We start from the raw sequence: 24,722 nt of genomic DNA on the forward strand, positions 1-24,722 counted from the left end.
AAAACAAGTGCAGGTTTTTTTTGTTAGTGAGATACTCTTTGTTTGAAGAGGTAGCGTTTCAGACATTTTTGGAAGATGGGCAGGGATAAGTCGCTCTGGATAAGCTTCTTCCACCATTGGGGTACCAGGACAGAGAAGAGTTTTGACTGGGCTGAGTGGGAGCTGACCCCTGTAGGAGTAGGAGGGCCAAGAGACCTGAGGTGGCAGAACTGAGTGCTCGGGTTGGGGTGTAGGGTTTGAGCATAGCCTGAAGTTATGGACCAGGGTCTTGAAGTAGATGCAAGCTTAGAATGGAAGCCAGTGGAGTGTGCAGAGGAGCGGGGTGACATGGGATAACTTGGGAAGGATGTGGTGTCAGTTCAGCTAAACTGTGGGTATGGCAAAGTGAGGTGTACACCAAGCCGAGTGATTTGGTGTATAGAGAAAAGAGGAGAGGGCCTAGAAACGAGCCCTGGGGGACACCAATAGTGAGAGCATGGGGTGCAGACACAGATCCTCTCCACGTCACCTGGTAGGAGCGACCTGCCAGGTAGGATGCAATCCAGGAGTGTACAGAGCCTGAGACGTCTAGCCTTGAGATGGTGGAGAGGATGTGATGGTTCAGTGTTGATGGCAGCGGGTAGATCTAGGAGGATGAGAATAGAGGAGAGAGAGTCAGCTTTGGCAGAGCGGAGAGCCTCCGTAACACAGAGGAGAGTGGTCTCAGTTTAGTGAGCCGTCTTAAAACTTGTCTGGTTAGGGTCAAGAGGGTCGTGCTGAGAGAGAAAACTAGAGAGTTGGTCATAGACAGCAGGCTCAAGTGTTTTGGAAAGCATAGAAAGAAGGGATACTGGTCTGTAGTCAGAGGGGTCGAGTGTTGGTTTCTTGAGGAGGGAAGCGACTCTGGCCGTCTTGAGTCAATGGTCAGGGAGGAGGGAAGTGAAGAATGGGAGGTCTCCAGAGAAATGTATAGTAATAGAAAGCAGCTTTAGCAGGGCATACAGAGGAAGAGAAGGTAGAGTGGAGGGAGTGGAAGAATGATAGGTCCTCCGAAAATTAGTTTTCCTACATTTTTGCTTAGCTGCCCGCAGCCCTGTTCTGTGAGCTCGCAGTGAGTCACTCCGCCGTGCAGCAGGAGGGGAGGGCCGAGTCGGCCTGGAGGAAAGGGGATAGTGAGAGTCATAGGATTCTGAAGGGGAGGAGAGTACGGTCAGAGAAAGAATTGGGAAACAGGAAAGAAAATGATTTAGATGAGAAGAGAGTGATGGGAGAGAGAGGGCGAAGAATGTGATGGTGCATGCCCATCTAGGAAGGCTGAGTGAGCTAGGTCGGCTAAATAGGTAGGGTTGGAGGATGGGGTGAGGGGGGTTGCAAGGAGATTAGTAGGCGAACAGCCTCTAGTAAATGAGGTGAAGCGCATTGCCTGCCTTGTGAGTGGTAGGGGACTGGGAATGGGTGAGGTCTAAAGAGTAAAGTTGTGGAAAGAAATTGAGGTCAGGAGGTTGAAGTCGCCCAGTACAATGAGTGGTGAGCCATCGTCAGGAAATTAGTTTATCAAGGTGTCAAACACATTGAGGAACTCTCCAAGGGCACCAGAGGGGTATACTACAGTCGTGGCCAAAAGTTTTGAGAGTGACACAAATATTAATTTCCACAAAGTTTGCTGCTTCAGTGTCTTTAGATCATTTTTTTGTCAGATGTTACTATGGAATAGTGTCAAAGGCTTTTATTGACAATTACATGAAGTTGATGCAAAGAGTCAATATTTGCAGGGTTGACCCTTCTTTTTCAAGACCTTTGCAATCTGCCCTAGCATGCAGTCAATTAACTTCTGGGCCACATCCTGACTGATGGCAGCCCATTCTTGCATAATCAATGCTTGGAGTTTGTCAGAATTTGTGGGTTTTTGTTTGTCCACCCGCCTCTTGAGGATTGACCACAAGTTCTCAATGGGATTAAGGTCTGGGGAGTTTCCTGGCCATGGACCCAAAATATCGGTGTTTTGTTCCCCGAGCCACTTAGTTATCACTTTTGCCTTAGGTCAAGGTGCTCCATCATGCTGGAAAAGGCATTGTTCGTCACCAAACTGTTCCTGGATGGTTGGGAGAAGTTGCTCTCGGAGGATGTGTTGGTACCATTCTTTATTCATGGCTGTGTTCTTAGGCAAAATTGTGAGTGAGCCCACTCCCTTGGCTGAGAAGCTACCCCACACATGAATGGTCTCAGGATGCTTTACTGGTTGCATGACACAGGACTGATGGTAGCGCTCACCTTGTCTTCTCCGGACATGCTTTTTTCCGGGTTGCCCCAAACAATCGGAAAGGGGATTCATCAGAGAAAATGACTTTGCCCCAGTCCTCAGCAGTCCAATCCCTGTACCTTTTGCAGAATATCAGTCTGTCCCTGATGTTTTTCCTGGAGAGAATTGGCTTCTTTGCTGCCCTTCTTGACACCAGGCCATACTCCAAAAGTCTTCGCCTCACTGTGCATGCAGATGCACTCACACCTGCCTGCCTGCTGCCATTCCTGAGCAAGCTCCGTACTGGTGGTGCCTCGATCCCGCAGCTGAATCAACTTTAGGAGACGGTCCTGGCGCTTGCTGGACTTTCTTGGGCGCCCTGAAGCCTTCTTCACAACAATTGAACCGCATTCCTTGAAGTTCTCAAAACTTTTGGCCACGACTGTACAAAGAAGATTCAATGAGTTAACCAGATAACTTTGATAAACAACTCGAAATAACTATTGATTTTCTGGTTCATTAAGAAATCTAAACGTATGTGTTTTTGGTGTTGAGTCAATTGGACCATGCCCATTTCTAGCTTATCTTTCTCAAAAAATCTAGTTTTAAATATTTTATGGAAGTTCGCAGGCTAATTTATTGATCCTGCTTTGTAGTATACCCCTCCTGTCGGTGATAGATAACAACAGCTTGAGTGGACAAGTGACAGTGGCAGCATGGAATTCAAATGAGGAGATGGACAGGTGAGAGAGGAGGGAAATAAAAAATCTCCACTTAGGAGAAATGAGTATCCCTTTGCCACCACCGCCACGACCAGATGCTCTTGGACTGAGAGAACACATAGTCAGATGACGAAGTAGCAGTGTTCTCTGAGATAATCTATGTTTCCGTCAAGGTCAAAAAGTGTGGGGACTGAAGGACAACAGGCTGAGACACACCGCTCAGCATTGATTGATGATTACCTAGCAGAGATAAAGAAAGATACCCCCTCCAAAAGACACACCCACCAATTATCACAAAGCTACTACTCAAATTGACCTGAAACCCATTCAAGTCAATGTTACAACCCTTCACAGCCACAAGTACTGAGCATGCAGCAGTTCAAACAGCAATGATTTAGTAGGCTACTTGGTAGAGGGACAACACTTAACTAGAATTGCCCAAGCCAGACTATACCAACAACAACAACTTATTGAAAAATAAAATATACTTAGGCTACTCTTGCAGAGATTAGTTGTCTTCCCAGGCTATAGATGAGGCGCAGCCTCTCCACTTTGTCTAATTGCATTGCACAGTAACTGCACTTTAACTCCCCCTCTGTGTACGATCTTTCCACTGCTGTCATTCAGATTTGGTTTGGTTTACATTTTCCGTGACACAGTTGCCAAACCAAACTTGAACACCAGTGGCATTGCTGCTTTGAAATATTTACCTCGTTTCTAGGATACCTAGCATGGTCACACTGGCAGGAGCAGGGGTTGGGAGGAGACTTGTGCAAAGGTTCTGAGCTTTTTAGTCAACGGTCTTGTGCCAACCACAACCACTGGCAAATGAGGATAGGACATAGAGAGCTGCCAGAAGGTGATGCCAACATCTGTAGCATTATGGCAGCCAGTCAAGTTTGGGAGCTATGCTCCATTATGGGAGGAATTGGAGGTTGCTTTTCCTCTGCGAAAGCACAAAGAAAATGCAGACATTTTCTTATTCATCAGAAAATGAACAGTAGGTCTTGATTAGAATATGAGGGTTGTCCGGAAACATGAGTTGTCAATTTGTTTAGTGAACTGTGTTAAACTGAGAAGAAAATAATTATTTAGAAAAATGTGTGAACCTTGGTCAAGTTGTCTTTTCATTAGTCTTCACATACTCTAATTTGCTTGGCCATGTTAAATAATATAAAATTATTGGCCAGGATTTGTCTTCACATGCTTAGCTCCATGTCTCCTCCTTGCCCCAGGGAGCAACCGATCTTCAGCGCCAGGGCCCATGTGTTCCAGATCGACCCAAACACCAAGAGGAACTGGATCCCCGCCAGTAAGCATGCCGTCACCGTCTCCTTCTTCTACGACGGCAACAGGAATGTGTACCGCATCATCAGCGTGGGCGGTACCAAGGTGAGCCAGGCAGCTGTGCTGTCCTGTACAGTTGTCCTGTACCGGCCAACAGTTAGAGTATGTGAACGTGTGGTCTTGTCGAAAGCTCTGATTTAGGGAAACATCCTTTTCGAGAGATGTTTTTAGGACATTGTGGGATGGTTGAAAATATGGTCTCCAGAGGTGCTTTCAGTTCACAATCATTTGCTTCTAGCCAAAAAAGCAATTTACAGTTTGACAAAGAGAGTAGATAAAGATGGGTCTGGTATGTGTAGCAGATCAGCATTAGCCTGTTTAAGATTGTGTTCACTCTTACTTTTGCCTGTACTCTTATTTATCCTTCCATCTCCAAAGACCTTGGTTGATCACGATGCTAAACATAAAATCAGTGGTTGTAGGCTTTTATTAATTTAAAAACAATTTAGCCATTGTTCAGTCAATAAGAACTGGAATGTGAACAGAAACTCAATGTCACCAAAAGCGCTCACAAGATCAAGGCACAGATTCCTCACAAGTTTTGAATTTAGATTCCCCAATGCTGCCCTGTAATTTATCTGATCTCCTCTTAACACCTCTGGTCTGACCCACAATCCCCACTCCCAGCAGACCCTGTGGTCAGCAACCTAATTCCACCTATCTGTTGTCTTGCAACGTGGTCATCTTTTGTACCATGTCATGTGAAACATGTTGCCCCTGACTCTCGTAATCGTTTCTTTAAAAAGCTCCTCTTCTTTAAGCTTCCCTTGCCCTCTGATTCTGGGGTTTTAAGTCAGTCATATTATAGTAATTCTGCAGCTGATGCAGAAGTTTATAAATGGGTCTGCTTAATGTGTTTTCCTCGTGACGTGAAACCAAATGGAGGGGCTGTAGCCACTTCTCCGCACTGCCTGACGCAATGTTTGTTAATCTGTTGAAAGGGTCGGCCAGTCAAATGCCATTTTGTTTGTTACGCCCTGAAAATAATGCAAGCCATGCACTCACAGTCCAATCTAAAAGATGGGCATGTCATGTTATCAGAATAAGCTCAAAAGACATATCCAAAGGAGATAACTGTTTACAGAGAAGATGTGTATAACCATCTGTTTGTACAATGGATTTGAAACGATCCATTTGGATATTATGAAAAGGCAAACGGATGCTTCCGTTATGATCCCAGATGTTTCACTTCTCTTCATTCAAAGTCCGAGAGAACAAGTCCTCACTTTGGCACAAACATGAACAATAATGTGGTGTATATGATAGTGTTTGATGTTCATCAGGTGAGGTGAGGAACTACTACTGCAGTAAGCAATGATGTCCTCCTCCCTCTATCCCCAGGCCATTATTAACTGCACCATTACGCCCAGCATGACGTTCACCAGGACCTCACAGAAGTTTGGCCAATGGGCGGACAGCAGGGCCAACACGGTCTACGGCCTGGGCTTCGCTACAGAGCAGCAGCTGCATCAGGTGAAGATCTTCTAACTTCACTTTACATAAGGATCTGGCGTCCCAGAATAATTCAGTTGTTGAATTATGGACAACTCATTTATCTTGTACGATGATCATTTTAGGTACATTATCCAACGCTTACTGCAATGTCAAACTAAATGCATTTCGCTCTTGTCCGTCCTCAGTTTTCTGAGCGGTTTAAGGAGGTGAAAGAGGCTGCCCGTCTTGCACGCGAAAAGTCCCAGGATAAGATGGAGTTGGCCAACACAGCCCTCAGCATTGCTGCCCCACAGGTGAGCTCAGACAGAATGCTTTTAAGAGAAAAGCCTCTGAGGAGGAACTTTTGAGTGTCTGTGGAACTCCTGCCGTACACATTGAGGTACTGCTATCTCCTGCAGGCTGCGAAAGAGAAAAAGCATGGGAAGGAAGGCGTAAGAAGGATGAGCTGGGTCACTTGTCTCTGAGGAAAGTGAGAGGAAATCTAGGGCGATGGTAAAATTATCCCATGCAGCCCAGTGCTCTGCCTGGCTGGTTATGTCTGCTCACCGCAGAAGCCTCTGAAATGATTTAATTGCATTGATCAATAGGCTATTTTGCTTATGGTGGTCACATGTTAACAAAATGTGTAATATACAGCAGGGCCTGGGACCCCTTTTGTGGTAGCAAATTCATCAGGGGACCCTTTCGTAATCAGAACACAACTTGAGTGAGATATAAAATGACATACAAGGAGTTTTACTATGACTTCAGCAGTGCATGGCCGGACGAACCAAGTCTCGGGAAGGAACATTTTAAAGGCCCGCCTCTTGGCATCGGAGAGAACATTTTTGCAGTTTTCAAGCACATTTCCTGTTATTCTATATCTTTTGTCGTGCGGCAGTTTTTTTAGTTGTTGCAGCTTTAAAGCTAATATCCTGCAATTCTACAAATGTTTCCATGTGTCAGAGAGAACTTTACCGTTTTAAAGCTTAAAGATGTAATCCGCAGTAGGGGGAAACAGCGCCACTAGCTGCTCCACCGGCTGCCTCACCACCGTTATTGTTTTTGTTGCAGAGCTGAGGAGCGTCGTGAAGCATGGTAAAAAAAAACATTGCACTACATATTGTGCTCTCCTATCGCACGTGCAGTGATGTCCAAGGGGAGTAACTTCTTTGTTGTAATATCGAAAAACGGATGTGTCAGTTTTACCATGAAGGATTCCAGCTTTAAATTACAGTGCATTTATCAAACAAATTTACATTTTGGGGGGGAGTACAATAAATATTGAGTTGAGAAATGTATAATTGGTGTGGAATACTGTGATTTAATAATATTACATTGTGTTGTATTTACACACTCTAAACTTATTCCATGGATCCATTGGCCAAAATTCATTTAATTTGTTGTTAGCAATATTCCTTAAAAAAAAAAAATATATATATATATATATATATATATATATATACACTTTTGACTGGTAATGTATGTGTGTATATATATATATATATATATATATATATATATATATATATATATATATATATATATATATATATATATATATTACCAGTCAAAAGTTTGGACACACCTACTCATTCCAGGATTTTTCTTTATTTTTACTATTTTCTACATTGTAGAATAATAGTGAAGACATGAACACCATGAAATAACACATATGGAATCATGTAGTAACCAAAAACAAAAAAAGTGATCAAAATATATTTTTAAACAAATCAAAATATATTTTATATTCTTTAAAGTACCCACCCTTTGCCTTGATGACAGTTTTACACACTTGGCATTCTCTCAACCAGTTTCATGAGGAATGCTTTTTTCAACAGTCTTGTAGGAGTTCCCACATATGCTGACCACTTTTTGGCTGCTTTTCCTACTCTCTGCGGTCCAACTCATCCTAAACCATCTCAGTTGGGTTGAGGTTGGGTGATTGTGGAAGCCAGGTCATCTGATGCAGCACTCCATCACTCTCCTTCTTGGTCAAATGGCCCTTACACAGCCTGGAGGTGTGTTGGGTCATTGTCCTGTTGAAAACAAATGATAATCCCACTAAGTGCAAACCAGATAGGATGGCGTATCGCTGCAGAATGCTGTGGTAGCCATGCTGGTTAAGTGTGCCTTGAATTCTAAATAAATCACAGACTGTGTCACCAGCAAAGCACCATCACACCTCCTCCATGCTTCATGGTGGAAACCACACATGCGGAGGTCATCTGTTCACATACTCTGCGTCTCACAAATACACAGCAGTTTGAGCTGTTCTTGCCATAATATGGACTTGGTCTTTTACCAAATAGGGCTATCTTCTGTATACCACCCCTACCTTGTCACAACACATTGGCTCAAACACATTAAGAAGGAAAGAAATTCCACAAATTAACTTTTAACAAGTCACACCTGTTCATTGAAATGCATTCCAGGTGAATACCTCATGAATCTAGCTGAGAGAATGCTAAGATTGTGCAAATCTGTCATCAAGGCAAAGGGTGGCTACTTTGAAAATGCTGAATAAGTTAAAGGGTATGAATACTTTTTGAAGGCACTGTATTTTTGTATCTTTTGAGATCTGGCTGCGGACCCACTGCAGTACCTTCATGGGAACCTCTGATATACAGTATGAGATGCCCTGATATACAGTATGTTGAATTGATATTGCTGTGTTCTTTATTCTCTTGCTATCGGACGACTTTTCTCCAGTTCTCACAGGTAGGTCTCGTGTGTTTGATTTCCAACCTTCACCATTCACGTCTAAAAAGGGCCAGTTTGGGTACCATTGTGCTATGACAAGACAGTAAATCAAACAGAAAATCTTGTCTTTATCTTCACGAGGTTGAGATACTCAGTTTGATGAACATTATAGGATAATAGTCACTCCTCAAACTGTTCTTGCTGCTGAAATTGATATCCTTTTAACCCAGCTAACAATTGTAGGGAGAGAGAACGTTCCTGTGATCTATTTAGAGAATCTATTTAGCATGTTTTAGAGTTAGGAGAGCATTCCCTTGATGTCAAATATACAATATTAATGTTCTAGACCCATCTCATGAGATGTTGTAAAAACATTCGCGTCCAGTTTTCTGAGGGTTAGGAGAATATTCCATCAACATCACACCAAACACACAGAACATGGTTGTTATGTTCTCAGAATATAATATATTATTGTTCTAGACATGTTTCATGGCAAGGTTGGAAGAAAATTCATGGGTCCAGTTTTCTAAGGGTTAGGAGAACATTCCATCAATGTCACATGAAACAAACACAGAACATGGTTGCCATTTTGCCAAAAATATAAACGCAACATGCAGTGATTTTACTGAGTTACAGTTCATATAAGGAAATCAGTCAATTGAAATAAGTTCATTAGGCCCTAATCTATGGATTTCACATGACTTTGCACAGGCCCACCCACTTTGGGTGCAAGGCTCACCCACTGGGGAGCAAGGCCCAGTCAATCAGAATACATTTTGCCCCACAAAAGGGTTTTATTATAGACAGAAATACTCCAGTTTCATCAGCTGTCCGGGTGGCTAGTCTCAGACAATCCCACAGGTGAAGAAGCTGAATGTGGAGGTCCTGGGCTGGTGTGTTCACATGTGGTCTGCAGTTGACGTGCTGCCAAATTATCTAAAACAATGTTGGAGGCGGCTTATGCTAGAGAAAGGAACATTCAATTCTCTGGCAACTGCTCTGGTGGACATTCATGCAGTCAACATGCCAATTGCACGCTCCCTCAAAACTTGAGACATCTGTGGCATTGTGTTGTGTGACAAAACGTCACATTTTAGTGGCCTTTTATTGTCCCCAGCACAAGGTGCACCTGTTTAATTAGTTTCTTGATATGCCACACCTGTCAGATGGATGGATTACCTTGGCAAAGGAGAAATACTCACAAACAGGGATGACATTTTTTGAGAGAGAATTTAAGCTTTTTGTTTGTATGGAACTTTCTGGGATCTTTAATTTCAGCTCATGAATCATGGGACTAACACTTTACATGTTGAATTTATATTTTTGTTCAGTATAAGTAGGACTGTTTAAATGATTAGAACATTTAATCAAGTTAATCGCAGGATTTGCTCAAATTCTAAATTTGCTCAAATTGAGCTGTAATTTAATAGTTCTTATACAAAAAGCACAAGAATATTTGATGTCTTGATTTTGTCTAAAATAACAGTAAGCAAAATCTGGCAAATTACTAAAGCACACTATCTTTAACCTCTGTAAACTTGTTTTGACAACGCATTGTTGTTTTTAGCTGTATATGTATTTTCAATGTTTTAAAAAAATTTGATGATTTGTGAAAAAAATTAATTGTGCCCTAAAATTACAAAAAGTAATTTTGGTCTTCGTGAATCTGCCTAAGGCATGCTGCAAGGAGGCATGAGGACTGCAGATGTGGCCAGGGCAATAAATTGCAATGTTCATACTGTGACACGCCTAAGACAGGGAGACAGGACGGACAGCTGATTGTCCTCGCAGTGGCAGACCACATGTAACAACACCTGCACAGGATCAGTACATCCGAACATCACACCTGCGGGACAGGTACGGATGGCAACAACAACTGCCCGAGTTACACCAGGAACGCACAATCCCTCCATCGGTGCTCAGACTGTCCGCAATAGGCTGAGAGAGGCTGGACTGAGGGCTTGTAGGCCTGTTGTAAGGCAGGTCATCACCAGACATCACCGGCAACAACGGGTGGGCACAAACCCACCGTCGCTGGACCAGACAGGACTGGGAAAAAGTGCTCTTCACTGACGAGTCGCAGTTTTGTCTCACCAGGGGTGATGGTCGGATTCGTGTTTATCGTCGAAGGAATGAGCGTTACACCGAGGCCTGTACTCTGGAGCGGGATCGATTTGGAGGTGGAGGGTCCGTCATGGTCTTGGGCGGTGTGTCACAGCATCATCGGACTGAGCTGGTTGTCATTGCAGGCAATCTCCACGCTGTGCGTTACAGGGAAGACATCCTCCTCCCTCATGTGGTACCCTTCTAGCAGGCTCATCCTGACATGGCCCTCTAGCATGACAATACCACCAGCCATACTGCTCGTTCTGTGTGTGATTTCGTGTAAGACAGGAATGTCCGTGTTCTGCCATGGCCAGCTAAGAGCCCGGATCTCAATCCCATTGAGTACGTCTGGGACCTGTTGGATCGGAGGGTGAGGGCTAGGGCCATTCCCCCCAGAAATGTCCGGGAACTTGGAAGTGCCTAGGTGGAAGAGTGGGGTAACATCTCACAGCAAGAACTGAGGAGAATAAGGAGGAAGAGATGCACTGCAGTACTTAATGCAGCTGGTGGCCTCACTAGATACTGACTGTTACTTTTGATTTTGACCCCCCCTTTTGTTCAGGGACACAATATTCAATTTCTGTTAGTCACATGTCTATGGAACTTGTTCAGTTTATGTCTCAGTTGTTGAATCTTATGTTCATACAAATATTTACACAAGTTTGCTGAAAATAAACCCATTTGACAGTGAGAGGACGTTTCTTTTTTTTTGCTGAGTTTAAATACATTTCCAGTCAAAAGTTTGGACACACCTACTCATTCAAGGGTTTTCAAAACTATGAAATAACACGTGGAATCATGTAGTAGCCATGTAGTAGCCACCCTTTGCCTTGATGACAGCTTTGCAAACTCTTGGCATTCTCTCAACCAGCTTCATGAGGTAGTCACTTGGAATGCATTTCAATTAACAGGTGTGCCTTGTTAAAAGTTAATTTGTACATTTCTTTCATTCTTAATGTGTTTGAGCCAATCAGTTGTGTTGTGACAAGGTAGGGGTGGTATACAGAAGATAGCCCTATTTGGTAAAAGACCCAAGTCCATATTATGGCAAGAACAGCTAAAATAAGCAAAGAAAAACGACAGTCCATCATTACTTTAAGACATGAAGGTCAGTCAATTCGGAAAATGTTAAGAACTTAAGAAGTTTCTTCAAGTGCAGTCGCAAAAACCATCAAGCACTATGATGAAGCTGGCTCTCATGAGGACCGCCACAGGAAAGGAAGACCCAGAGTTACCTCTGCTGCAGAGGATAAGTTCATTAGAGTTTACAAGCCTCAGAAATTGTAGCCTAAATAAATGCTTCACAGAGTTCAAGTAATAGACACATCTCAACATCAACTGTTCAGAGGAGACTACGTGAATCAGGCCTTCATGGTCGAATTGCTGCAAAGAAACCACAACTAAAGGACACCAATAAGAAGAAGAGATTTGCTTGGGCCAAGAAACACGAGCAAGGGACATTAAACCGGTGGAAATCTGTCCTTTGGTCTGATGAGTCCAAATTTGAGATTTTTGGTTCCAACCGCCGTGTCTTTGTGAGACGCAGAGTAGGTGAACGGATGATCTACGCATGTGTGGTTCCCACCATGAAGCATGGAGGAGGAGATGTGATGATGTGGGGATGATTTGCTGGTGACACTGTCTGTGATTTATTTAGAATTCAAGGCACACTTAACCAGCGTGGCTACCACAGCATTCTGCAGCAATACGCCATCCCATCTGGTTTGGGCTTAGTGGGACTATTATTTGTTTTTGAACAGGACAATGACCCAACACATCCAGGCTGTGTAAGGGCTATTTGACCAAGAAGGAGAGTGGTGGAGTGCTGCATCAGATGACCTGGCCTCCACAATCACCTGACCTCAACCCAATTGAGATGGTTTGGGATGAGTTGGACCGCAGAGTGAAGGAAAAGCAGCAAAAAAGTGCTCAGCATATGTGGGAACTCTTACAAGACTGTTGGAAAAGCATTCTAGGTTAAGCTTGTTGAGAGAATGCCAAGAGTGGGCAAAGCTGCCATCAAGGCAAAGGGTGCTACTTTGAAGAATCTAAAGTCAAAAATATATTTAGATTTGTTTAAAAAAAAATTGGGTTACTCTATTATTGTGTTATTTCATAGTTTTGATGTCTTCACTATTATTCTACAATGCAGAAAATAGTAAAAATAAAGAAAAGCCCTTGAATGAGTAGGTGTGTTCAAACTTTTGACTTGTACTATATATATTAGTGTGTGTGTGTGTGTGTGTGTGTGTGTGTGTGTGTTCTATACACGATTCATTGGAACATTGCAATGACATTCCTGTGTCCAAGAACTTTTAAAAAACGATGATCCCCTGGAGGTTTTTGTCTAGTTCCTGGCTATTTCCGGGGACGTCCCTTAAGACATTTTTCGCCTGATGGTCCCAACGATATGTTCTACATTTTTTAAATAAAAATGTTTCATTACACAGCACCCCTTGTTACTGATGCCGAGCCCATCAAGGGCCTGATTAGTGAACCACTGATCCATTGGACGCTATTTGTCTGTTGGCAAGGTTAGGGGAACCCACACTGTTCTTTCAACTTACATATTTGACATTCATTATTACATTGTGAATGTATACAGTCATTATTACAGTCATTATTATGTCCCCACAACCTCTTGGTTCACAGCATTCCTTTGCACCCCAGTATCTCTACTTGCACAGTCATCTTCTGCACACCCTACCATTCCAGTGTTTAATTGCTATATTGTAATTACTTTGCCACCATGGCCTATTTATTGCCTTACCTCTCTTATTCTACCTCTACCTTGCACATTCTGTTTATAGATTTGTCTACTGTATTATTGATTGTATGTTTGTTTATCCCATGTGTAACTCTGTTGTTGTTGTATGTGTCAAACTGCTTTGCTTCATCTTGGCCAGGTCGCAGTTGCAAATGAGAACTTGTTCTCAACTAGCCTACCTGGTTAAATAAAGGTGAAATAAAAATGTAAAAAGTAAAGGATTCCGATCATCCAGCTACGCCACCATGTCTGTAACCAGGCTTCCATCTACCATGTCATGTGGATGAATTAACTGACGCATGAAAAAAGTCATGACCGGGCTGATGGAAACAGAAAATGTCAGTACAATTTCATAATTGTCGATAGACAATTTGTTCGTTCGACATGGTTTAACCATCATGTTCTAAACGTGGAGTCACGCGACATGTTGTGTGGTCCTCCCACTACGATTCAGGAACGCATGCCGTTTATTAGGCTGCAGATGAAATAAGTTATGTTGAACTTCACAGGGTGGTGAAAGTACACAGTTATGAGCTTGATGCTGCTTTCCAATAAATATCGAGGGTCTTATTCTGGTGACATGATCATCGATGCTTGGCTGAAGTTTGACAACTAAAAATAATCTTGCTCTTATCCATAATAGGCTAATCTTAATAGGCTAATCTTAATAGGCTAATCTTAATAGGCTAATCTTATCAGGCTAATCTTATCAGGCTAATCTTAGCTAATCTTGTATCTGCAAGCTGTTGGCTAGAGCGCACGTGTCCAGACCAGAGTGGGCACATTTACCATTAACGCAACAGTTTATCTGACAAAACTATCAGTAGCGGTGAAAATGTGATGGAAACACATTGAACTTTACATTTTTATTCGGTAGGTGAAAACGAAAGTGAAAAAGTACCTTTTTATGTGCATTACATCATCACACACTTCTTTATCTGCAACAAGTCAGTTTGGTGGAAACGCACCACTGGTGGGAAAATGCAAATGTTTTCTTTATGTCGATTTTTGAATATTTGCATGGAAATCTGTTACTAATTGGATAGAAACCTAGCTAATTACTGATTTCACCTGATTTGCTACACTTTGCACTTTGAAGTAAATCTCAGTTCTGTTAAAAGTACACTCAAGAATATATGTATTTTTTATCATAGTGATCAAGGACAATACATAGATTAGTGGTTCACCAATCAGGGCCTTGTTTGTCTTGGCAACAGTAACAAGGGGGGGGGGGGGGGTTTATTTGGGAACATCAGGCAAAGTCCTAAAAACTTCTTTAGGGACGTCCCCGGAACAAGCTTGGAACTAGACAAAAACCTCCAGGGGATCATGACAGAACACCTGATCTTTTAAACGTTATTGGACACAATGTTTCCATGAAACATGTCTAGAACATTAATACTGTGTATGTTTAGGTGTGACGTTGATAGAATATTCTCCTAACCCTCAGAAAACAAGGCACATTAATATTCTTGCAACGTTCCATGAAACATGTCTATCACATTTAATATTGAATTTTCTGAGAACATCGTAACCACATTCTGGGTAAGTTCTGTTTGACATTAAAGGTCCAATGCAGCGTTTTTTATCTCTGTCAAATCATTTCTGGGTAACAATTAAGTACTTTACTGCGATTATTTTCAATTAAAATGGTTAAAAAAAAGAAACAAGCAAAGCTTCTTAGCAAAGGGCAATTTCTCAAGCAGGAATTTTGCTTAAAGTGTCTAAGAGTGATCTGAGTGGGGAGGGGAAAACTGAAAACGACCTGTTATTGGCAGAGCGGTTGGGAACCAACCGTGATGTCACAAGGAAGGCCAAAACGCCATCCCACCAAAACAGGCTGAAATTTCAGGCAGTCTTTTGAAACAGCTCTTACACTAAAAGGGCAGTATCATACTTTTCACAATTTCACATTATTTTGAACTTCATAGTGTGAATATATACACTGCTCAAAAAAATAAAGGGAACACTAAAATAACACATCCTAGATCTGAATGAATGAAATAATCTTATTAAATACTTGTTTCTTTACATAGTTGAATGTGCTGACAACAAAATCCCACAAAAATAATCAATTGAAATCCAATTTATCAACCCATGGAGGTCTGGATTTGGAGTCACACTCAAAATTTAAGTGGAAAACCACACTACAGGCTGATCCAACTTTGATGTAATGTCCTTAAAACAAGTCAAAATGAGTCTCAGTATTGTGTGTGGCCTCCACGTGCCTGTATGACCTCCCTACAATGCCTGGGCATGCTCCTGATGAGGTGGCGGATGGTCTCCTGAGGGATCTCCTCCCAGACCTGGACTAAAGCATCCGCCAACTCCTGGACAGTCTGTGGTGCAACGTGGCGTTGGTGGATGGAGCGAGACATGATGTCCCAGATGTGCTCAATTGGATTCCAGTCTGGGGAACGGGCAGGCCAGTCCATAGCATCAATGCCTTCCTCTTGCAGGAACTGCTGACACACTCCTGCCACATGAGGTCTAGCATTGTCTTGCATTAGGAGGAACCCAGGGCCAACCGCACCAGCATATGGTCTCACAAGGGGTCTGAGGATCTCATCTCAGTACCTAATGGCAGTCAGGCTACCTCTGGCAAGCACATGGAGGGCTGTGCGGCCCCCCAAAGAAATGCCACCCCACACCATGACTGACCCACCGCCAAACTGGTCATGCTGGAGGATGTTGCAGGCAGCAGAACGTTCTCCACGTCGTCTCCAGATTCTGTCACATCAGTCACATGTGCTCAGTGTGAACCTGCTTTCATCTGTGAAGAGCACAGGGCACCAGTGGCGAATTTGCCAATCTTGGTGTTCTCTGGTAAATGCCAAACGTCCTGCACGGTGTTGGGCTGTAAGCACAACCCCCACCTGTGGACGTCGGGCCCTCATACCACCCTCATGGAGTCTGTTTCTGACCGTTTGAGCAGACACATGCACATTTGTGGCCTGCTGGAGGTCATTTTGCAGGGCTCTGGCAGTGCTCCTCCTGCTCCTCCTTGCACAAAGGTGGAGGTAGCGGTCCTGCTGCTGGGTTGTTGCCCTCCTACGGCCTCCTCCACGTCTCCTGATGTACTGGCCTGTCTCCTGGTAGCGCCTCCATGCTCTGGACACTACGCTGACAGACACAGCAAACCTTCTTGCCACAGCTCGCATTGATGTGCCATCCTGGAAGAGCTGCACTACCTGAGCCACTTGTGTGGGTTGTAGACTCCGTCTCATGCTACCACTAGAGTGAAAGCACCGCCAGCATTCAAAAGTGACCAAAACATCAGCCAGGAAGCATAGGAACTGAGAAGTGGTCTGTGGTCACCACCTGCAGAACCACTCCTTTATTGGGGGTGTCTTGCTAATTGCCTATAATTTCCACCTGTTGTCTATTCCATTTGCACAACAGCATGTGAAATTTATTGTCAATCAGTGTTGCTTCCTAAGTGGACAGTTTGATTTCACAGAAGTGTGACTGACTTGGAGTTACATTGTGTTGTTTAAGTGTTCCCTTTATTTTTTTGAGCAGTGTATATACAGTACCAGTTAAAAGTTTGGATACACCTACTCATTCAAGGGTTTTTCTTTATTTGTACTATTTTCTACATTGTATAATAATGGTGACCTCGCTAGGCAGACCAAAACGCCATCCCACCAAAACAGGCAAAAATTTCAGGAAGTCTTTTCAAACTGCTGTCACACTAAATGGGCATTATCATTTTCACAATTTCAGTATTATTTCAACCTCATAGTGTGGACATGTATATAAAACACAGGAAAATCACGTTTTGGACTGCACTGGGCCTTTAAGGGAATGGTCTCAGACACAGTCCTTGCCCATCACTGAAACATTCCTATGAAAACGTTAGGTAATAACCTAATGAGACTTAAAGGAGAAGTTTTCTTTTTAACAACCAAATCTAAATTTTTCATGTAAATGGGATATTATAGAAGGGTCTAGACACCTTTTTGTGATTTCACTTGTTTTTGAGAAACTTACCCCAAACCGTAAATCACTTCCTCATCCTCGTTGTGCAGTATGGGGGCCCTGAAAAAACATGAACAAAGGCTCCAAAAACACCGATACATCCTTTTAGAAATGTCAAAGCACTCAGTGTTGTGATCCAGGTCTTTAGATATTGTACACATAAAATTGTGTCATTCCATTTTCTGCAGCGTTATATTCCTTTTTTTTGCGACTCGAACCGTTTCCCCTATCCAGCTGTCCCATTCTCATCTAGCCTGCTGCTATAGGTAACTGTCAAAATAAAGGAAACACCAACATAAAGAGTCTTAATAGGGTTGGGCCACCACGAGTCTACAGAACAGGTTCAATGCGCCTTGGCGTAGATTTTACGCCTGGAACTTCTTGTGTGGAAGCACCCCATGCTTTCAATATACTTTGTATCCCTCATTTACTCAAGTGTTTCCGTTATTTTTGGCAGCTACATGTCAAATGGACAGAGAGGTATCGCTCGAGTCGCAACAAAATGGAATATAACTTGCAGATAGGGTTCGGAACGACCTGCATCACTATATACTGAGAGCTTTGCCGTTTCTAAAAGGACGTATTTTAGTGTTTTTGGATCCTTTGTTGAGGTTCATTTTCAGGGCCCCCATACTACACAACAAGGATGAGGAAGTGATTTGCTGTTTGGGGTAAGTTTCTCAAAAACAAGTGAAATCACAAAAAAGGTGTCTGGTACCTTCTATAACATACCATTTACAAAAATGTAGATTCGGTTGTAAAAAAAGAACTTCTCGTTTAAGGGAACGTTATCTAAAGCTGTGGGAACGTTTGTTGTTAGCTGGTAATATCCTCTGGTGACCTCAGCCTCTCCGACACTCCTGTTGTGACAGAGGGCTACAGAGCCTGGGAAGATCCACAGTGTGGACTCTCAGAGGAAAAAAGGGGGTAGATGTAATTCACTTCCCATGGCAAACCTATAATGTAACAGGAAGTTAAGATAGGAGCAATGTAACTGAAAGGATGACGTATAAACCATGACGGGTAGGGAATATTTTGCTAAATAACGCTAGACTACATTGATATAATAATCATACTTTCCATCAAGGATGGTAAAGTCAGGACATTATATATGTAGCCTCAGCTAGAAAGAAAGTTGAAAAATAAACAAAAACATAGTGACTATAAATACTGTTCCCTGAATGAGAGAAAGGAGGTACAACACAGCTATGGGGAGTTTGTGGGTGCATAACGTTCAGAGGTAAACCCCTTGACATCAGATTGGATCTTTCAGGCGGCAAGCCCACAGATTCAAAATCACCAGCCACAGGTGCCAGAACTGTCCCTGCTCCTGGGACAACAGGTCGCTGCGCACCAGTAGTTGCCACGGGTCCTCGCCTAAAGGCGAATGATCTCTGCGAACCAAGGTCGTTTGGGCCAACGGGAGCCGTAAGGATCAACTACGCACCCTCCTAATCGTGGGCTGAATCAGTTCCACGGGGGAAATGCGTAAAGGAGGTTCCGAGGCCACTGGTGCGCAAGAGCATCCGTTCCCAATGGAGCATTCAGGTCCCTTATTGAGAAAAACAGCCAACAATGTGCGTTTTCTCACGATGCAGAAAGATCTGTCAGCCCTGCCCGGGGAGATGCATCACCCGGAGCGAGGGAAAGTGCGCTGCACTCCACAGCAGTAGGGAGCAAGCCAAGGATAAGAAGGTGCGAGACCGCACCCCTCCCTGTCTGTTGATGTATGCAACCACTGTCCCGCTGTCGGTCCTCACCAGCATATGCCGGCCTGCCAACAATTGGAGAAAGCACTTGAGTACTCTATCTACACTGTCAAAAGCTCCAGGTAAATGATGTGCACCGAGTTTTGCAACACTGTCCACAACCCCAGAATTGAACTGCCCTCGCACAGCGCACCCCGCCCTCGGGGAGATGCGTCTGTCTTTATCACCTTGCGGGATAAAACTGGACCCATGGAGGTCCCCAGCAACAACAGCCGTGGGTCCCTACTCTGAGCCAGCGCCCATAGGCATGATGGGGACACCCGGAGTGACCGGTTTAGGTGGCGCGATGCGTCCAAGCGGGTATCTATCACCTACCACTGGAGAGGTTGCATCAGCAACAGCCCGGGGAGAACCACGGCTATCATAGAAGCCGTCATCCATAATAGGCGCAGGCACTGTGTGTGACCTAGCTGAAATTGGGCCAAGCAAAATCGGAATCCGTCCTCCCTTTGCGTGGACAAGAACGCACGATTCTCAACTGAGTCTAACTTCGAGACCCAGAAATGGAATGCGAGATGGAGATAAACAGCTCTTCTCTTGATTCATTATGAGACTGAACATGGGAAACCAGCATGGATGTGTGTAACAGCACCGGCTACCTCGACTCTGCTACCATCAGCCCCAGGCACCACATAGGTGCCAAACCTGCTTTCACAAATTTGGTGAAAGTGTGAGGCGAGAGGGAACGCATGGAAGTGAGGACCAGAAACTCGCACGCTACAGCCTCGAAATGGAACCTCAAGGAACTTCGTGTGATATGGCCATATGAAAGTATGCGTCATTCAGGTTGATGGAGGTGAACCAATCGCCTGGGCGCACTGACTGTAATAACCAGCTGTTCCTGAGCATTCTGAATTTGTAGACTCTGAGGTGCTTGTTTAGGGCACACAGGTCTAAAATAGGACGTAGGAACCACTCTGACAACAACGTGTGGGATGCACTACTAATTGTAGCCTGTACCCCAATGTCACTGTTTGCATATTCCAGGGCAACACTGCACATGCGAGCTACTGGTCAAGACAGACAGCACGTCTCCCATAAAGTGTGGACTGTGGGAATATGGTTATTTTTTCTTGTCTTTTTTCATTTTCACCATTCTCAACAACTGTGTATCTGACTAGGGGGGGAAGGGACTCTTTTAATTCTGCTCCCATGTGGAGGACACGACACTCTTGACACCGTAGAACTTTGGGTAGAAACAATGTGTTTAAGTGCTGACGTTTGCCTGAAGCCCAGTCCACTCTGGGTTCCGGGGCTTAGCTTACCAGTGACGAACCCTGATTGGCCATTGTCACAGCAAACATCTGGGGAGGGGGGCAAGAGGGGAGGTGGCACGGGCTGGGGTCCCCAATCATCGCACACAGAGACGAGTACAAAGCTCTCCCTCGCCCTCCATTTGGTAAATCCGACCACAACTCTATCCTCCTGATTCCTGCTTACAAGCAAAAATTAAAGCAGGAAGCACCAGTGACTCGGTCTATAAAAAAAATGGTCAGATGAAGCCGATGCTAAACTACAGGACAGTTTTGCTATCACAGACTGGAACATGTTCCGGGATTCTTCTGATGACATTGAGGAATACACCACATCAGTCACTGGCTTTATCAATAAGTGCATTGAGGACGTCGTCCCCACAGTGACTGTACGTACTTACCCCAACCAGAAGCCATGGATTACAGGCAACATTCGCACTGAGCTAAAGGGTAGAGCTGCCGCTTTCAAGGTGCGGGACTCTAACCCGGAAGCTTACAAGAAATCCCGCTATGCCCTGCGACGAACCATCAAACAGGCAAAGCGTCAATACAGGGCTAAGATTGAATCATACTACACCGGCTCCGAGGCTCGTCGGATGTGGCAGGGCTCGCAAACTATTACAGACTACAAAGGGAAGCACAGCCGCGAGCTGCCCAGTGACACGAGCCTACCAGATGAGCTAAATCACTTCTATGCTTGCTTCGAGGCAAGCAACACTGAGGCATGCATGAGAGCATCAGCTGTTCCGGACGACTGTGTGATCACGCTCTCCGTAGCCGACGTGAGTAAGACCTTTAAACAGGTCAACATTCACAAGGCTGCGGGGCCAGATGGATTACCAGGACGTGTGCTCCGGGCATGTGCTGACCAACTGGCAGGTGTCTTCACTGACATTTTCAACATGTCCCTGATTGAGTCTGTAATACCAACATGCTTCAAGCAGACCACCATAGTCCCTGTGCCCAAGAACACAAAGGCAACCTGCTTAAATGACAACAGACCCGTAGCACTCACATCCGTAGCCATGAAGTGCTTTGAAAGGCTGGTAATTGCTCACATCAACACCATTTATCCCAGAAACCCTAGACCCACTCTAATTTGCATACCGCCCAAACAGATCCACAGATGATGCAATCTCTATTGCACTCCACACTGCCCTTTCCCACCTGGACAAAAGGAACACCTATGTGAGAATGCTATTCATTGACTACAGTTCAGCGTTCAACACCATAGTACCCTCAAAGCTCATCACTAAGCTAAGGAACCTGGGACTAAACACCTCCCTCTGCAACTGGATCCTGGACTTCCTGACGGGCCGCCCCCAGGTGGTGAGGGTAAGTAGCAACACATCTGCCACGCTGATCTTCAACACCGGAGCTCTTCAGGGGTGCGTGCTCAGTCCCCTCCTGTAATCCCTGTTCACCCACGACTGCATGGCCAGGCACAACTCCAACACCATCATTAAGTTTGCTGACAACACAACAGTGGTAGGCCAGATCACCGACAACGACGAGACAGCCTATGGGGAGGAGGTCAGAGACCTGGCCGGGTGGTGCCAGAATAACAACCTATCCCTCAACGTAACCAAGACTAAGGAGATAATTGTGGACTACAGGAAAAGGAGCACCGAGCACATCCCCATTCTCATCAACGGGGCTGTAGTGGAGCAGGTTGAGCTTCAAATTCCTTGGTGTCCACATCAACAACAAATTAGAATGGTCCAAACACACCAAGACAGTCATGAAGAGGGCACGATATAGCCTATTCCCCCTCAGGAAACGAAAAAGATTTGGCATGGGTCCTGAGATCCTGAAAAGGTTCTACAGCTGCAACATCGAGAGCATCCTGACCGGTTGCATCATTGCCTGGTACGGCAATTGCTCGGCCTCCGACCGCAAGGCACTTCAGAGGGTAGTGCGTACTGCCCAGTACATCACTGGGGCAAAGCTGCCTGCCATCCAGGACCTCTACACCAGGCGGTGTCAGAGGAAGGCCCTGAAAATTGTCAAAGACCCCAGCCACCCCAGTCATAGACTGTTCTCTCTACTACCGCATGGCAAGCGGTACCGGAGTGCCAAGTCTAGGACAAAAAGGCTTGTCAACAGTTTTTACCCCGTAAGCCATAAGACTCCTGAACAGGTAACCAAATGGTTACCTGGACTATTTGCATTGTGTGCCCTCCCTCCCCCCCGCTACTCCCTGTTTATCTTATATATATATAGTCACTTTAACTATACATTCATGTACATACTACCTCAATTGTCCCAACCAACCAGTGCTCCCGCACATTGGTTAACTGGGCTATCTGCATTGTGTCCCACCACCCGCCAACCCCTCTTTTTACTCTACTGCTACTCTCTGTTTATTATATATGCATAGTTACTTTAACCATATCTACATGTACATACTACCTCAATCAGCCCGACTAACCGGTGTCTGTATGTAGCCTTGCTACTCTTATTTTCAAATGTCTTTTTACTGTTGTTTTATTTCTTTACTTACCTACACACACACACACACACATACCTTTGTTTCGCACTATTGGTTAGAGCCTGTAAGTATTTCACTGTAAGGTCTACACCTGTTGTATTCGGCGCACGTGACAAATAAACTTTGATTTGATTAGGTGCGTGGGGGCTGCACACATTAAAAATAGACCCAGAAGAAAAAATGATCGTGGAGGTTATCAGGCCCACCAGTCATAGTTACCGGTGACACAGCACCTTATATCCCAGCTTGAAAAGAGATAGAGCGCTGAAAAACAGACCCCATATGTGATTACAGACAGGGCGATTCCAATTTGAATCTAATTCCCAGGAACTAAACGTGTTGAGCAGGAGACCGACAGCTCAGTAATGTTGGATAATAGCATGACTGCCAATCGCCTACCGAGTCCATAACCTGTATCACTAAGCACCTCACTGTCACTAAGAACCGGTGAGCTACAGGGAGGAATTAGCAATGAATCCCAGTAATAAGCCACCCATGGGGGAGGGGTGCCCACTTGTGGACAGAGAGTGCCGTGATACTGTATAGCCCCACCTGAAGCCCACCCTTTTATGGGTACAGGAGCTCCAGCAATGGCCAAACTGTTGTCACTGTACCGTATGCAAGCCTACCTCAGCCATGCGACTACTTCTCAGTCTTGCTAAGCCAGTAGCCAGCTACCTTGCATTATCCCCGTGGGCTAGCACTTGCCAAGCCCACTGCCAGCACAGAGCTAACCAAAGAAAAATGTGTGATATCTTCCTTCGGTGTCGGGAATCTCTCTGATTGCAGCGCGGTCCATTTAGAATAACCAAGTCTAGATCGAGAGGTAAACAGTGTCTGATGGCAGACACAGGCGGCAGGGAGTGTCCACCGTCCCGTTCCTTCAAGTTGCCTCCCTTAGCGGGTAACAGAGCACACAGCAAGAATTCCACATGTTTGCCAAGGGAACCTGCATGCACCACGGACTAGGGGAACAGTGTCAGCCATGGGCAAGCCACTGTTACTGACACCGTCCTTTCTTCTCGCACACAAGCTGACCCGAGTGGGGGCAGTCGGAGCATGCACCGCGCCGAGACATACCAGACAACAAAACGTCAGTATAGCCTTCGTCGCTTTGGTTGCGTTAGCCATCGTAGTTAGCCAGGCTAAACAGGCAGAAGAATAACTAACAGAATCAGTACGAAACTCACAAACCCAGTTCCAAAGCTTTAACACACAACATCCAGAAGGATGATCATGCCCTCCTTAAGTGGAATAGTTAAGTTGGAGCAAAGTCTGATAGATTTTGCGTTCCCATGTTTATTTTAAAGAGTGCGTGAAATTGTTCTGCTCATCTCGTGGTGAAGAGAGGAAGAATTGAAGGAATGAATCCATGCCTTGGGTTTATCACCTGTGGAACGCGGAGCTACCGGTGAGGCACGGTGTTTATTGGCCTTGTCAGGCGTGATTCCAATGTTTTTCAGTAAAGGGTGCTAGCACGTGCAAACTCCCCATAGATGTGTTGTACTGAGTTGACCGACTGAAAGAGAACCAGCAGACACTGTACCCCTCAGGACTTTGGTATTGCTTTAAAGTGTATTGTTTATGTTGTGTTGTGTGTTAGGACCTCAGTGATGAGCTCCAGTCGCCGCCGGTGATGTGTGTGAACGGTCCCGAGGACAAGATGTTCCGAAGCCAAAGCGCAGACATCACACTGTCTTCTGAGAAGGAGCGCATTAAAAAGATGCTTTCTGAAGGGTAACCCACTTTTACACACTCTTGTCCTCAACGTTTCACTCAAGCCAGGGTTTGTTTCATTGTCTGAAAGTACACCGAATGTTTTGTGGAAATGTTCTTGGTCTCAAACCCGACTGTTCCATTTTAGAAGGTAAGATAATTGGTCTGGATCTCAAAGGTTCACACACAAAAACAGAGCTTTGGTAAAGAGGATT

General features: G+C 44.5%; 1 protein-coding gene across 1 annotated transcript in view; it reads left to right on the plus strand.

Annotated features, from left to right (window-relative positions):
- LOC106568943 (homer protein homolog 3) overlaps positions 1-24,722 on the plus strand; it is a 57,860-nt gene that overhangs the window by 21,735 nt on the left and 11,403 nt on the right. The window contains exons 4-7 of the mRNA XM_014139805.3: positions 4,176-4,332; positions 5,629-5,760; positions 5,928-6,035; positions 24,395-24,528. Of these exons, the coding sequence (XP_013995280.1) occupies positions 4,176-4,332; positions 5,629-5,760; positions 5,928-6,035; positions 24,395-24,528 (531 nt within the window). The remainder of the gene's footprint in view (positions 1-4,175; positions 4,333-5,628; positions 5,761-5,927; positions 6,036-24,394; positions 24,529-24,722) is intronic.

Source organism: Salmo salar, chromosome 14 (genome assembly GCF_965601325.2).
Source record: "Salmo salar chromosome 14, fSalSal1, whole genome shotgun sequence".
In the NCBI taxonomy this organism is placed as follows: Eukaryota; Metazoa; Chordata; class Actinopteri; order Salmoniformes; family Salmonidae; genus Salmo; species Salmo salar.